General features: G+C 56.1%; 2 protein-coding genes across 5 annotated transcripts in view; both read left to right on the top strand.

Annotated features, from left to right (window-relative positions):
* The window catches only part of Vac14 (Vac14, PIKFYVE complex component), a 112229-nt gene extending 104112 nt beyond the window's left edge, over window positions 1–8117 (top strand). Inside the window, exons 17-19 of the mRNA XM_005345677.2 lie at window positions 800–879; window positions 3345–3495; window positions 7535–8117. Of these exons, the coding sequence (XP_005345734.1) occupies window positions 800–879; window positions 3345–3495; window positions 7535–7697 (394 nt within the window). The 3' untranslated portion in view covers window positions 7698–8117. The remainder of the gene's footprint in view (window positions 1–799; window positions 880–3344; window positions 3496–7534) is intronic.
* A 922-nt stretch (window positions 8118–9039) lies between these two features.
* Mtss1l (MTSS1L, I-BAR domain containing) overlaps window positions 9040–15915 on the top strand; it is a 20504-nt gene continuing 13628 nt past the window's right edge. The window contains exons 1-7 of one of the 4 annotated variants that reach the window (XM_005345675.3): window positions 9041–9500; window positions 13919–13980; window positions 14073–14146; window positions 14788–14872; window positions 14954–15045; window positions 15133–15207; window positions 15487–15495. In XM_005345675.3, coding sequence (XP_005345732.1) covers window positions 9432–9500; window positions 13919–13980; window positions 14073–14146; window positions 14788–14872; window positions 14954–15045; window positions 15133–15207; window positions 15487–15495 — 466 coding nt within the window. In that variant the 5' untranslated portion in view covers window positions 9041–9431. Of the gene's footprint in view, window positions 9501–13918; window positions 13981–14072; window positions 14147–14787; window positions 14873–14953; window positions 15046–15132; window positions 15208–15486; window positions 15496–15915 lie in introns of all 4 variants that reach the window. The other 3 variants (XM_013354728.2, XM_013354727.2, XM_005345676.3) reach the window with 3 other exon arrangements.

Below are 15915 nucleotides of genomic sequence, written 5' to 3'. Positions count from 1 at the left end.
AGAGAGAGAGAGAGAGAGAGAGAGAGAGAGAGAGAGAGAGAGAGAGAGAGAGAGAGAGAGAGAGAGAGAAGGCTTTGCTGGGGAAGCCTGAAGTTGGCTCACATAGTGAAACTGTGGAAGCCAGGAGCCCACCACACAGACACAGGTCTTACCTGCCTTACCAGGCATCCAGAGTCAGAATTTTTGTTTTAATCTACCACTGAGAAGCAAAACACCCTTATCTTTGAACCTGATTTATTTCCTAGGAGCAGAACAATATTCAGGAAATAAGACTGTCCTGCTGTGAGGGGCCAGAAGTTGGCCATGCGGGCTTCAGTGAAGGGTCTTGAATGTTCTTGCCTGGCATCCTTCCAAAGCCTTAGCCTGCCCTTCTCAGACTCTTATGTGACCCAGACACCAAGAACTCACTGGCCAGTTCCCAAGCTTCCCTAACCTGCTAAGGAGCTGTCCTCTCAGGCAAAAGCCAGGGTGCTCTCTTGCCAGCCCCCTCCTGCTGAGCTACAGGGCCACAATAAGTGTCTTTGTGGGCCCAGGCAGGCAAAGAACAGCTGTGGGAGCAGAATCCAAGCACCTATGCAAAAGTGACAGCTGGGCCACATTCCAGCTAGAAGGACAGAAAGGCAGAGAGAATAGATGTATATTCTTCGTGTACTAAATCCCAGAGCCAGGCTGTACACTGTAAACTAGGTCTCAGGGAGGGACACATGGAACTCTGAGCCCAGGCTCTGGGGTCCATCCTTTGCCACTCCTTGGACAAAGACACTCCCAATGGTGAGACTTTCCTTGACCGCCCACCCAGTGGGGACCTAGAGGTCACCGTGGACTTCCTCACAGAGGTGGACAAACTGGTGCAGCTGATTGAGTGTCCCATCTTTACATGTAAGAGTCCTTGTCCAAACCCCTGCCTCTAACAGCACCATAGACCTGCTGTGACCTTCAACTGGCCCGGAGGGAGAAGGGGAGCTTTAGAGCCAAGTTTAGATACCATCTTGACTGAATTTGGAGAGGGAAAAGAGGGCAGTGACCCCAGGAGTTCTAGAATGTCAAGAGTGTACTATTAAGAGATGATAGTGATTGTGATAAGAAGCCAGCTGGAGTGGGATGGGGTGCGTGGCATCAGAATTAATGTTGTCCTTTTCCTCAAAATGGGGGTCACATACACACAGGCCAGTGCTGACACGAAACCCATCAGACCCTGCCCTGGGGCTATCCCTAGCTGCTCCTTCCCGGCCTACTGCCTCCGCCCTGAGTCCCTGGGGTTCCTGATCATCCAGGAGCTGTGCCCTCTCCTCTCCTGAGGAAGAGAGCATTTACCAGGAGCAAATGGGTGGGAGCTGCTGGTGAGTAACACCCAGGCTGAATGTGCAGAAGCAGCGCTAGCTGGGCGAGCACAACTCTTGGCACCTCCACACATGCAGCGCCTGTTCCCAAAGCACTCCATGTAACACGTGTGTTTACAGTGTGGTAGAGAAGCCAGAGGCAGCCCTGGCTGCAGCCACCTTCCTAGCCTGGGTGACCACCTGGGCCTCTAACTCTTGCTGGCATATTTGACCGAGCAATCAGCCTTTACCCTGAACCCAAAAGCAAATGCAGGACTCGAGGATCCTCCTGCCCAGCTCCCACAGTAAAAGGACCAGCTGCTCCAAGCAGCAGGTGCTGCAGTGACTCAGGTCCTGGAGACAGCAGAGCGGGAAGGAAACCCTCTTCTCAACCTTCTAAAGCATGCCCTGCCTAGCATCTCACTTCCTGAGGGCCCCATAGGGTAGAGGGGCTCCCCTGAAGGCAGGTTAGGGCTGATCAAGTATAAGGTGGGGATAGTGCTGACACCAAAGATGTAAGGCTTAGTTTCCTTGAGGCCCAAAGGGAAGAAAGAACTGGAAGTAGGTTTAGGCTGCCCCACAGCTGTGTGCATGGTAAAAAGTTTGTCTATGCACACACCTTGCAGATCAATTCTTCTGTAACCCTAACAGGTGTTCCTCCCTGCTCCCCCAGCTAGCTGAACATCCTCCAATGCAATTCAGTCCTCATACAGCCTACCTAGAGCTAGCATCCAGTCTCACAGGTCCTGGGCTTCTGACTCTCCAGCTATATATAAATCAGGGCTCACACAAGCCATTGGGTTTGTTTAGTTTGCTTGAGTGGCTCACAGAACTCTGGGAAGCACGGCTACTGCTTCTCATAAAGGATGCTACAGTGGAATTGGAGGAAAAGGAGGGCACGCTTTTCCCAGCCCAAGCCTGTGTTTTTATGAGAGCTTCATGATTTAAGCATGGCTGATTTACTTTGGCCATTGTGATCAGCTCAACCTTCAGTGCATTAGCATGCAAGACATTTTGTTTCAGAGACTGAGGGTTGTAGGAGTTCTGTGCTGGGAACTTGGATGAGTATCAGATATGCATGTTACCATAGCATAGGTGTCCATGGCTTCCACCTCTTGGGATATGAGGAGGGACTATGAGAAGCCACCCAGTCCTCTGCTACCTGGCACCAGGGCCTGACTGCTCAGGCTCCCAGCATCCTCCCAGACTCCTTGCCCAACTCCTGCTGGGAGGCAAGACTATTCTCCAAGGCTCGGGGCCACTCTCCGGAAGGTGTGGCTCACTGTCTGCACATAATGTCTGACAAGGTCTAAGGTACAGGAGGAGCATTGCTACTACAAAGGCCCAGGAGGGGAAAGAAAGCATCTTCCCAATCCAGTCTTCCCATCAGGCCTCAGACGGGCTGCAGCCACCTTGAGATGCAGGTGGTCACTAGCGGGTCTAGACTCCTGGTGTTGACATAGATGCTGGGCAGAGAGCAAGGGTGTCCCTGCCCTTAAAGAGGTCTCAGTTGGATATCTAAATCACCTCCCAGACACTCGGGGCTTTGGTGTGTGCCTCGCTACACAAAAAGGCATTTTCCCATCCTGCCCTCCCTTAGCAAAGCCCTAATCCACTCTTTCTCTCCAGCTCACCCTATTTATAGCTCACGTGCTGGCACGTGCAGAGCCAACTGGGGAATCTGTTATTCTATAAGCCCCCACCCCCCCAGTTCTCATTACCAAGGAAGCAGCTGGGTCTAGGGAAGGTGGGCCTAGCCCAACAGCAGGTTTGGGAATCTTGGGCTAAGGGGGCTGCTAGATAGGTCAGTCAAATGGGTGGGTAGGGAGAAATTAGGTCATGGCCATAAAATTCTCGAGAGGCCTGGCTGGCTGTAGAGGAGCCACTCTTCATCCTAAGACAGGTGTGTCTGCCTAGCAGTGCTAGGTCCAGCCCTCTCCCAGACAGGATAAGGCAGGGAATCTGGGCTAGTTTATGCCAGAGCAGGCCCAGGATCCCTGACACCTGCCCTCTGCCCTGCTGCAGATCTGCGCCTGCAACTGCTGGACGTGAAGAACAACCCTTACCTGATCAAGGCCCTGTACGGCCTGCTCATGCTGCTGCCGCAGAGCAGTGCGTTCCAGCTGCTGTCTCACCGGCTCCAGTGCGTGCCCAACCCTGAGCTGCTGCAGACTGAGTGAGTGCTGGGCCCAGGGCACTGCTGTCCTCCAGGCCTGTCCCCTGGGAGATCCCAGTGGCTTGCTCTGGTGCCCTGTTCCTGTACTTGATTGTCATTTCAGCCCTCCCTGTCCACCCCACAACTTCCTTTCTTTTGTCTTCAGATCCCAAGATGGGAGGTTCTGGGAGTGTTCACGGGGCAGAAATATATAACCATGCTTTCCTGAGCAGCTTGGGGAGCTCAGTTTGAGCTGTTTGCCCAGCAGAGGCCTCTGGAGAAGGAGCTCCAGAGATGGAGAGTGAGTGAGGGTCCTGAGAGTCAAGTAGAGCCGAGTCTTAGGCACCTCCCAGGCGTAGATGCCTTCCATTCCATTCTAGTAGATGTTCAAACCTGGCCCTCTGAGAGCCGCAGCATCACTAGGAACAGAAGGCAAGAATGCACCAGAGCTACTCTACTAGGGTCCTGCTCTCAGGAAAAACTTGTCTGGCATCCTCTGGGCAGGGGGGTCCAGGCTCCCACCCTGAACCCTCTGCCGGCCCTAGCCCCACAGCCTGTTGGGCTGTGTCTATATTTGGTAACCCTTGGAGGCTTTGCCTCATCCACAGGCATTTGGCATCGGAGATGGAAAATTTCACTTGTCAGGTCACCATGGAAACAAGCAGAGCCACTGAGAAGATTTACACTGAATGGAGTGCACCCAGCTTGCATCAGCTGCCCTATGTGTCTAGAATTCCCTCCTAGGCCATTGGAGCCACTCAGAAGGCCTGGCGCCTGGCTGCAGCAAAGGCCTCAGGCGTTTGCCCTAAGGGTGAATGCAGACAGCCTCAGGATAGGCCTGCTGCCCAGTCCACCTTCCCTGCCCCTTTCCCAATCACCCTTGTGCCATGTCTTGTCAGCTCCGAGTTTCAACCAAGTGAAGTCTGGAACACTTGGTTGTTGAGTGCACCAGGATGCAGGGAAGCCACTGCAGGCTTGGGCTGGTCTGGACTCCTCTCCTGCTTCTGAGAGGAGAGAGGCCTTGAGATGGCAGCACGCCTCCTCGGCCTGTCCTTTACAGGCACTGATGAGGTGCAGGAAGGAAGGGCACTGCCCTGGGAGAGACCTCAGGCCAGGCCACAAACCCTACCACTTCCCAGAGTACCTTTCTGGTCTGGGGAGGGGAGGAGGGAGGAAAGCTGTACAAGTCAAGGGCAAGATAAATCCCCCGAGAGAAACTAGGTAAAAGGGTTTCCTCAGCCTCTGTATGATCCATCAAGAGAATCTTGAGCCCAAGGAATGGGGCCCTTGTGTAGAAGATTCTTATGTGGGTCAGTGAATAGGATCTGTCCCAAGTTCTCCATAGCTTTGCTGTGTGGCCTCAGGCAAGTTCCATGCCCTCTCTGGGCTCCCAGTTTCTTGGTAAATACATCTGTGGAGTAAATGGGCAGGAGGTGTTGAGGTGTTCTCAGCCTTCCTGCCTTTCAAGGACCTGAGAAGTTTGAATGGAGATGCGCATGGAAACAGACAGCTGGAGGAGGAGTCAGGTTACAGGACTGGGTGCAGAGGGCAGCTCACACTCTGGAAAGGGAGGGTGGGGCAGGCAGGTGGCAGACAGGCGGCCTGTAAGCAGCACAGCTGGGGAGGTTTATGCGCTCACTCACCCAATCTCCCCGGCTCTCACTAGGGTTGGGGAGCACAGGCCACTCAGGCTCTAGCCATCCTCAGTGGGGCGAGAGGTTCCTAAAGGAGAGCTGGCAGCAGATATATGGTAGGTGGGGAGGAGCGTGTCAGCTCTGGACTGTGGCGTCACTACTCACCCTGCCAACCAGTACCTGAGGATTGTGGGAAAGGAAGCATGGCATTGTGGTGGGTAGGGTGATACATACAATCCAAGCACTGGAGAAGTAAAGGCAGGAGAATCAGGAGTTAAGGGTGTCCTTAGATAGGAAGGCCAGCCTGAGGTACATGAGATGCTGTCTCAAGCAAGCAGCAGGGCTGCTCGTGACGGGGAAGGATCCCCTTACCATGGGGCAGAACAGCTCACTACTCTGAGGTCCCAGAGAGCAAGGTAGAGCTGCTTCCCCAGCCCCGACCCTGGGTATCTCTTTGTCCTGGTTTGCTTTCTATTGCTGTGAAAAATCACTGTTGATCACTGAGAGGGCAGGGCAGGAACTGAAGCAGAGACCATGGAGGAAAGCATGGGTTTGCTCTGCATGGATTGCGCAGCTCGCTTGCTTACACAACCCAGGGCCACCTCCCCAGGGATGGCACCCCCCACATCAATCATTAATCAAAAGATGCCCACATACATGCCCACAGGCCAGTCTGATGAAGGTAGTTTCTCGGTTGAAGTTCCCTCTTCCCAAGCAACTCTAGTTTATGTCAAGTTGACAAAACTAAGAACACCCCTCAAACCCTCTTACTGGTTGCTGTTCTGGACTTAGGCTCCGTGTTTTTTAAGGGTATTGTCAAGACAGCATGTAGACTCACGGACCTCCCCCCCCCCCCATCATCTCTGTAGCCTCGAATATCTCCCCTGTCCCAGACTAAATGGTCTGGATAACGGCCACACCCTGGACGTAGGGCTAGAAGCTCCAAGTCCCTCTGCCCTCTTAGGAATCTGGGTTGTTCCCTCTCCCAGTAGCTGCTGGGCCGGAGAGGCCTCTTCTCTGGTTCCCAGGAGAGTCAACCAGCAGCAGAGGCCCCCAAACGACAGCCAGGTAGGCATCACCAGGCCACTTTCACTCTCCAGCCAACAGTGATCAAGCCCTGGCTCAGGAGGCAGTGGCTCAAGGCCCAGGAACACATACTAAGATGTTTTCAGACAGTATGTCCTCCTTGAAAGAAAAGAAAGAGCATTGTGGGCTAGCATGTGGGAGATGACTCAAGTCCCCAAAAGTTGAATCTGGGAGCAGTTATGCCCTGATCCTGGCCTGAAGCTGGACAGGCTGCAACACTCTGCAACTTCAGCCAACCTCACTGGGGAAGGTACCGTTGTGAAAGCTCTGTGATGTCTCCCTAGTCTAAACCGCAGCCAGGTGCACCAGCCTTGGGCAGCTGTGTGTAGCTGCCCATCATACCTGAACTGGGGCTGGACACCAGGCAAGTCTCTTTCGTGTAATATCAGGAGGGAACCTTATACTCATGCCATGACATGGCTCCTGTGGCAGCCTCCTTTACAGAATAGGAATGGAGTCAACATGCCCCAGGTCAAGTGTCTAGGCCAGGCCTGCCTAGCTCATTTCCCCAGCTGCTTTCAACACCATCCATGCTGGGGCCTCTTCACCAACACAGAGGTCCTGGGAAGTCCGCCTAGCTGAGTGGCCCACAGTCTTCATGAAACCCTTTGCCAGGGCTTCCAAGCCATTGAGGGAGGGGCACATAAGGTGCTGGAAGTTCAGAGGGGGACAGGAACCAGAGTGGCAAGCTAAACACAGTTGATGTGAGGCAACACGGTTGGTACATCAATCCGGAGGACCGTGTGCACTGTAGATACACAGTGCGCAACTGTGTGGCTCTTCGGCTGTATACAACAAAGAATGGTAGCAGCAGGAATGTAGGTGCCATCACCATGTCCAGTGGGGAGATCAGCTCTTCTCTGGCGACAGTGGTGACTGCAGGCCTTGGGACCCATTGCCCTGCCAACTTGCAGGCCCAGCAGAGAGACTTCAGTAATCTCAGCTGTCCGCAGCACCAGCTATGCTACTGAGAAAGGGCTGAGCTGCTGCCTCCCCTTTCTCCCCAGACCCTGTTCCAGGCCCCAGCTGGCTTCCTGGCTGGCTGCTAGCCCTGGCTCTCACCCCAAAGGGAGCCACTGGTAAACAGGAAATGCTTCCCCATGCAGTGCCTGCTCTGGGCACCATCAACAGCCCACAGGCTGAGATATATCCAGGCAGTGTATTGGCTGTTCCCACCAGCTGCAGGAAAGGGAGTAGCCATGGGACCCCAAGTACTGTGGATCTGGATGCTAAAAAGGTGTTGCTGGACAGGGTCATGTCACACACATGCCAAGAAGCTGAATCTCACCAGTACCTGCCATGATGCAGACACTGATTCTGACTTCTGCCCATCTTCCCAGAGACAGTCTGAAGACTGCCCCCAAGTCCCAGAAAGGTGATTCCCCCAGCATCGACTACACAGAGCTATTGCAGCACTTTGAGAAAGTCCAGAAACAGCACCTGGAAGTAAGACACCAGCGCAGCGGACGTGGTGATCACCTGGACCGCAGGGTTATCCTCTGATGTGCCTGGCATGAAAAGGGCCCAGGTGGCCCATGAAGCACTCAGGGTCTCCAGATGAGGCCACAAGATGCCTAAGAACCTGCCTCGGGCAGGGCTGGACCTGACCACCAGCCCAGTATAGGGATGGAACAGACTGTTGTGTCAACCCCAGCTCCTCCCAGCAGAGTGCCTGGACCCCAGCACTGTCCACTACACCCTGGCTTGGGACCAATGGCTTCCCTCCTGAGTCGGGTTACAGCCTCAGAATCCAGAAGCAGCTTCTTTCTAATCCCCCTGAGAAGAGCTTGACCTTGGTCCCCAAAGCACTGGCATGGTGTGTATGTCTATGTACATCTGTGTAGATAATGCACAGGCCAGCACAAAGACCTCTACAGAATGATGTTCATCCCTGCCCCAATAAAGAAATGACAGAATCCTTAACCAAACCTGCCTGCTCCTCTGCTGACACCTATACCTAGCCTGATGCTGTAGCTGCCCTGGGGCCTTGCCTGTCTTGGAAAGCTGGCCTCAGTACTGAGTCCTGCCCATTCGTCTGACGGGGATGTGGGTCCAGGGCACAGCTCTTCCCGGGACCAGCATCGTACTCTTGGCTTTACTCCCATTCCTTAACCCTGGTTTCTGATTCTCTGTGAAATGTGGACAGCAGGGCACTGCAGATCACTGAGTAGGAGGAAAGTAGTCAGAGACAGATGTCCCAACCTTTGATTTAGCTCAAAGAACCTCTTTACCTGTCACCAAGCCCTTCTTGGCTTGGCCTTCGAATGAACTCCTAATTGCCTGTTCTGTCCCTTTAGTCGCCAGGAGTTTGTGCTTGCCTTTCCCTAGAGCCCTAACTATGTGTACCCCATGAGAGTAGGTTCACTTGGAGTCTCCAGGACGACAGCAGTATTTACCCTCACCAACGTGCACATGCGTGCATCCACACACACTACACTGCAGGTCTGACACAGACCCCTACTCACGAGGAAGTTGGGCCAGGACACCATCACTATTTCCACCCCCAATCCAGGTGGCATCGGCACCAGTTAGAAAAGGAACGGAAGGATGTTTGTACAGGAGGGTGGACTTTATGGATGGTCTGTGGGGTGGACAGCTCCAATGCATCCAGCTCTCATTACCCTCTGCGCGCATTCCCTATCGGTCTGGCGGGATGTGCTAAGGACCGCATCCGCATCCGTGGCTGGACTCATCTTCAAGGCCCTAGGCCTTGAAGGTGCAAGGAGGGGGTGCTCCCGCCGGGGGCTGGCTGGGCCCCGCCCCTGCGCCGCCCCGACCCGCGGTGGCGCCCGCGCCCGCCAGCCCCTCTCGCCCGACCAGTCTGGCAACGCCAAGGCTCGGATTTCAAAGCCCTGGTTTCTGGCCGTGAATGGGCCCTCGCCCGCCCGGCCTTTCCCACAGCCCCCTCCCGCGCTCCCTCCCTGCGGCCCTCCCTCCGCCGCGCCCACGTGACGCCCAAGCCTCGGCGGCTCGGATTACCGCCACCGCTGCTCCAGTGCCCGCGCCGAGGCTGCGCCACCAACTGCCCGCCTCGCCCCCAGCCCTACCGAGCCATGGCCCGCGCCGCCCGCCCACGGCCCACAACCCCGGAGCGCCGCGCTACCGGCCGCTGAGAGCGCAGCCCCGAGGCGGGAGCCCCGGCACGGCCCCGGAGCAGCTCCCGCAGCGGCCCGGCCCCTCCCCTACGCGGCTCCCCGCGCCCCTTGCGCGCCCTGCTGCCGCGCGCCCGGCCCCAGCATGGAGACGGCAGAGAAGGAGTGCGGCGCCCTGGGCGGGCTTTTCCAGGCCATCGTCAACGACATGAAGGTACCCCTGGGCGCGGAACCCCTCTGAGGGACGCGTGGCGAGCAGCCGTATCCTGCTGTGGTCGTGCGGGGCGATGTTTGTGTGTGTGTGTGTGTGTGTGTGTGTGTGTGTGTGTGTGTGTGTGTGCGCGCGCGCGCGCCCTGTGTCCTTCTCTGAGCCTGTCCTGCTGCGCCCGCCTTGCACCCAGATCTCTGGGTGCCTGTCTGGGTTGAGGGGAGTCCTCGCAAGTTGGGGTGTCCATGAGGTTCGCCCGGTGCGATCCAAGGCTGAGCACCCACGAGCTCTCCCTGCCCCAGATCCCTAAACTAAGAATTGGGTTTGTTTCCCTTAAGTCCCTTTAACGAATCTAAGGTCTCACGGGCCTCCGCCCCCTTCCACCACAATGCCCCCCCACATACACCCCGACGCCCCGAAGCCCAGACAATGCTGTCACCGCCAAAGCTGGAAAAAAATAATAAAGCAAAGAACCGTTAACTCTTTCCCCGCCAGCCTCCGTCTCTGCGTGGACGCTGCCCCACCCCCCACCAACAACCCTAGCAAGCTCCAGTACTCCGGTCCTCGGGTGGGGTCATCCCTGCAGCCCAAGGATAGAACTGAATCCACCTTGGGAGGAGGCAGGGAGAAGGCTCTGTGTTGGTGAAGCAATCCCGGGTTGGGGAAGCGCTTTCAGCAACCCCCACTTCCTGATCACTCAAGGTCAGACTGAGCTGGCATCCCTTTCAGGAGGGGAAACTGAGGCTTGAGAATGGCTCAAGGTCATTATGGAGACCCTTAGGTCCTGCTTCTCACCTCAACTCTAATTTACCGAATATTTCCTCACCCCAAAAGAGGCCGGTATTTGACAGGACTGCCCCAAAACTGCCCAGGCAGAAGAGCCTTCCTTCAGTGGCAGGGTGGGAGTGTTTCTGTTCCCCACCCCCTATCATACCCCTTCTTTCGTCTAGGAACAGGGTGGCAGACAGGGAGGGAACTAGGCCCTGCACAGAAACTCCTGAGCCTCCCCACTCCCCAACCCCAGGCTCACACATACTCAGCAAGAACCACCCTAGACCCTGGGGCTGCGGAAGCCACACAGAGCTGCTCTCTACCCCGGGGTTCCAGGCAAAGAAAGGTGCTTTAGGAAGGTGGCGGCTTGCAGAGAGATTAGAGACTGAGGCTCCCTCCCAATGTTGCCAGGGGAACACCCCCGGGTGAGGAGAGCCACCTTCCAGATCCTTACCCCACAAAAGAGGCCCAAAACCCACACTGGCCTGGGACTTGCCACCTAGCAGCGTGTGGGTGCCTTCCCATAGTTCCGTACTTTCTCTTGGGACCCCCATCCCTGGCAGCTCAGCCTGAGGGGTCCCTTCACTGGCCCTCGGCATTTTTTTTGCCCATCTTATAAGCATTTTAATCTTGGTACCAGCATCCCTTTCTGAAACTGGGTAACCCAGACCACCTCCCCTGGCCACTCCTGGACTGGCAGAGGGTGGGAGCTGCAGGCACTGCCTCCCTCTGGCAGCCACTCTGCGAACACTGCAGCAAGCAGCCGCTTCTGCCCAGAAGAAACAGCAGGACTGTGTCCTCCATTTCCTCCAGTTGTAAGGAACACGGATGAGACACAGGTCCATTCTCAGCAAGGAGCTCAGGCTAAGTGGCAGGCAAGAGTTCTAGATATGTGGGGGCAGGATGGAAGAGGCTTTAGCAAGTATTGTCGCATCACATGTGATACGCCCCTACTAATGGCATGTATGTGATCAGGGACCCTGGCATAATAGAGGGAACTGGCCACCTCGAGGCTGGTTGCCTGAACTTCAAAAGGCCGCTTTAGGCTGGTACCAGCATCCCTTTCTGAAACTGGGTAACCCAGACCACCTCTGGAAATTAAGGAGACTCAGACTGCCCATGGGGCTTATCCTCAGTAAGCTCCCTCTGGAGGGAGCTACTAGAAAGCCCAACCCTGGATGAGGGATGGCTTTGGAGGGGGAGTCCCCAGTCATATCTTCAACTATAGGAACAGAGGATGGCACAGCCCCAGAGGCTGGGAGGGCCTTGGAGAGCTGGTTCGTCCTGCCTTCCGTCTCAGGCCGGCTGAACCCAGAGACTTGAACTTGCCTAGGGCCGGAGGCCTCGTCCATAGAGGCATTGGGGCCCTCACCCCTCACTGGACTATCCAGAAAATGGGCTCATCATAAGCCAGAGTGGGGGGAAGGGCTCCCAGCAGAGAGGTCCTTGCCCTCTAAACCAGTTTCCCTTCACCCACAGTAAGTGCCCCCCGGAGCCCACATGCAAGCCTAGTGAGGGAGCTGTGTCCCTTCTCCTGATTTTACAACTGAAGAAACCTGAGGCTGGGGGGACACGCCCAGGGTCACCCCCCAAAGCCACACACTCCACCTCAGCCCCAGCTACTTCTGTCTCATCCGCCCCCGCCCCCCGCCCCAGGGCAGTCCCCATGCTTGTGGCGGAACTGGTGTCTGGAACTGGTGTCTCCTGTGTTCTTCCAGTCCCTGTCACCTCCCCACCTAGAAGTGTAGGTGCTCATCACCCTGCTCCCCTGAAAACAGGACCCTTCTATCTTGGTACGTGAGATATAAGATCAGGCCTTGCCCCCATTCCCTGGGGCCTCAGAAAAATCAGTTAACCTTGCTGAGCCTCTCTTTCCTCATCAAGAAAATGGACTTCATTCAGGACTCTCACTCACAGGGTGCTAGGAGATGCATGAGCTGAGCTTGCATGTTGTAAGGACTGACCCCTACCCAGGCGATGCAGTTATAGGCCCAGTGATGGCAACAGGGGCTTAGACCCTGGGTCCAGTGAAGATGACCTCTCCCTGGGGCACCTGTCATTCAGGTCTTTTCATCTCTTTTGCCTTTGAGATTCTTTTTGAGCCATGGTGACATGGGGAGTGGGGGGAGCCTAGAGCCTTAAAGACTGGGGTGTCCAGATTCATCTGAGAAGAAACTGGGCTTGCCTCTGCAACACCATGGTTTGTCCCCACCACAGGGGACTGCTCATGGGACCTAGCATTCATGGGGCCCAGGAGAACTAACTTTAGACACCCTGTATTTTCTCTGTACTCTGGAAGGAGGTCTTAGCAGGCTTTCTTAGCCAAGTGGCATTTAGAAGGTGTAAGAGTAACCCCTCTTGATTTGTTTGTTTGTTTTGTTTGTTTGTTTTTGGTGGGTTGTTTTTTGTTTATTTGTTTTCTGAGACAGGGTTTCTCAGTACAGAGTCTCAGGACTATGGAGCCAGTCCTAGAACTGCCAGGCTGACCTCGAACTCACAGATATATCCGCCTGCCTCTGCCTCCCAAGTGCTGGGATTAAAGGTGTGCACCACCACTGCCCTTCTTGAAAGACCCGTAGAGGCCAATGCCTGGGTTAGCTCCATTCTATCCAGAGCTGTGTGAGTAGGGACAGCCCACTCGCAAACTCCTCTTCCTCCAGCTTTGGTGCCAGTCTCGGTATTTGCTTTCCCTGACACTGGCTTGACTGGCAGGGAGAAGGTGCTTTGGAGGAACTGTGAAACAGCCCACCTCCTTGCTGCCCCTGGAGAAGCTGCCTAGACCTACCCTGGGGTTCCAGCCAAGCACAGCCTCCCTTAGTCCTTGGGACCTGAGGCTCTGCTGTCCCTTTTACCTTGAGAGAAGCCTCAGCCCCAGCCTGCCTATGTGGGACAGGGACTGAGCCTTTGCTAGCCCTGGGCTACCTTTCAAAGAGCAAGGTTTCCCTCAGGGCCGCCCCCAGGCCAGGACTGAACTTTCTCCAGGCTTAGCAGCCACGAAGGGAGAGCATTCCCCAGAAGAGCCCCTTAATCAGACTGGACAACTCAGTCACTAGGAACCCGACCTCCCTATTGGGAAACCCCCTCCCAACTTAGAGTCTCTGGCCAGGCTAGGATAAAGGCCACACTGTTCCCCTGGAGGGGAGAGGAGGGGCTGGAGAAAGGTGGCTCTGTTGGCTGCACAAGGCCCCATTCAGCCTGGGGCCTACTTGTCCCAGGCAGGCTGACCAGGCTGTGGAGCAGCCATGGCCTCCCTGGTCCTGTTAGCCACCAGCGCTAGCCAGGGTTGACTAGCTTACCCAAAGCAGCTTCAGGGCCACGTTAAACTTGTGTGCCTTCAGTTCTGCCAATCTCCACCTTCCACAGCTCCTGTCCCCCAAACACTAGCAGGTCAGGGCCCACCTTCTACCACATGTGGTAGGGATATGGTATCCTCCATTGGGCTGAGCCCAGAGCCTAATAAGAAAGTCCCTAAAGAGACTGTCTGCCACCCACTGTCTCCTCCGTCTCCCCAAGGGAGCATAGCGGCACCAACTGCGGACACTTCGTCATGCCTAGCCCTGTGCCTGGGGCCCTCTCTACAGAGTTTGGACGTGTGGGGAGCCCTATAGCCCCATATCTCACAACATCTTCCTTCCTCTCCCACATCACCACAGAGCTCCTATCCCATCTGGGAGGACTTCAACTCCAAGGCTGCGAAGCTCCACTCTCAGCTAAGGTGAGTCTTGCAGGGTTGTCCACGCTGGGCAGGGACGGATAGAGAAGGGCCTCTCACCTGCTAACCATACCCCCCACTGTGTGTCTCCCCAGGACCACCGTGCTGGCTGCTGTGGCCTTCCTAGATGCCTTCCAGAAAGTAGCTGACATGGCCACCAACACCAGAGGTGGGGAGGGGGCGTGGTTGGAGGTGGGGGATGCGCCTGGTAGGCAGGGAGGCTGGAAAGGGATATGGGCCATGGGAAGGACACACAGGCCAGAGTGGAGACCTTGGCTTCTGCTATGATGGCATGGGACAGGTGAGCGGTGACAGGGATATTACCAGGAGATCATCGTCTTGCAGTTGTAGGCGGCTCTGTAGTTTTTCAACCATCCCCATGTGCCTTCTGAGAGTCGTTTGGTTAAGTAAATAGTCCTTGCGGACTCGGAGGCCCCTTTCCTCCTGGTTCATCTAGCAAGCACTTGGGCTTCTATGCTTTTGAGTGATAACCCAACCCAGGGCTTCATCCTCCGGAATCTGCACACACCTGGGTCCCAGTAGAACCGTTAAGAAATTTTACTGGCTTTTCCTTGGGCGACTCATCTTTGTCCCAGCTAGGAAGGAGGGAAGGCTCCTGTTCTGGCCAGAAGGGTACCTGAAACCAAAAGCCAAGGAAGGCTAGGATGGCCCCATGTCCCAGCCTAGTTTGGTGATGGAGGTGGGGCAGGGGCTTCCTTTGTGGAACAGCGCGCCCCCTCGTGGCCCGAGGCCGGGACTGCAGAGGCCCCCCAGCCAGGCCCCTTCCTATGCAGCTTGCTTCCTTGCCAGGGGCCACGCGGGACATTGGCTCAGCACTCACGCGCATGTGCATGCGCCATCGCAGCATCGAGACCAAGCTGCGGCAGTTCACCAAGTGAGTGGGCACAGAGGCTCATAGGGGCATCCTAGCCTAGAGAGGCCCCCTAGAGCCCTGATCCACAGCTCTCTCCCGCAGCGCACTGCTGGAGAGTCTCATCAATCCACTGCAGGAGCGCATCGAAGACTGGAAGAAGTCAGCCAACCAACTGGACAAGGACCATGCGAAAGGTAGAGTGGGGTTTTGCGGGGGGGGGGGGGGGCTTCCTGAACCTCTCCACAGGAACCCCTTACTATAGCCCCCCCACCTCTGCACAGAGTACAAACGAGCCAGGCATGAAATCAAAAAGAAGTCATCAGACACGCTGAAGCTGCAGAAGAAAGCACGCAAAGGTAGAGCCCGCGGCACCCCCGCTGAGGCCCAGTCCCTCGGGCCCCACTCCGTAGCCCCAACCGCCCTGTGGAGCAGCACCCCCAGGGCATCGGTCATCCTGGCCAGGGGGATCCTGTCCCCAGCCCAGGACACTCCAACATGTCGGGTGGGACTGAGGGAGCACCCAGCACCCCAGACTGCCCAGGCCCCCACCCCTCCCCAGGAGTGGCTCATCCGGCTGTCTTTCACACATTCTTTCTTTCTCTGTCTCCTCTCCTCCTCCCACATCCGTCCTGTAGAGCTGCTTGGTAAGTCAAATGTCCGTCTCTCCAGCTGCTCCTTCCGTCCTTGTTGCATTTGTCTGCCTTCGCCCCCACCCCCCAGCTCAGGGCCATTGGAAGGAACCTCTCCAGGCCAAGAAGGAACAAAGAAGGCGCTTGGTCCACCAAGGGAGGGGCCTGGGGCACACTTCCCCTGGTGTCCTTGGGACCCCTGGCCAGAAGTGAGTCCTAAGCCACTGCTGGGTCAGTCTGCCAGGCCAGGAGGGGTTCACTGGCTGGGCAGGGTGGGGGTCGCAGGCCCTGGCTGCCACACTCCCACACTCCCACCAGGCCAGCCAGGTCCTTACCTGTTACCGACTCCTTCAGCCTCACCATTTCCTCCACATCATCCTCTCACCCCTCTCTCTCTCTCTCTCTCTCTCTCTCTCTCTCTCTCTCTCTCTCTCT

The sequence above is a fragment of the Microtus ochrogaster genome, chromosome 4 (assembly GCF_000317375.1).
Source record: "Microtus ochrogaster isolate Prairie Vole_2 chromosome 4, MicOch1.0, whole genome shotgun sequence".
NCBI classification, from domain to species: Eukaryota; Metazoa; Chordata; class Mammalia; order Rodentia; family Cricetidae; genus Microtus; species Microtus ochrogaster.
This window is presented reverse-complemented; position numbering and strand designations above follow the sequence as displayed.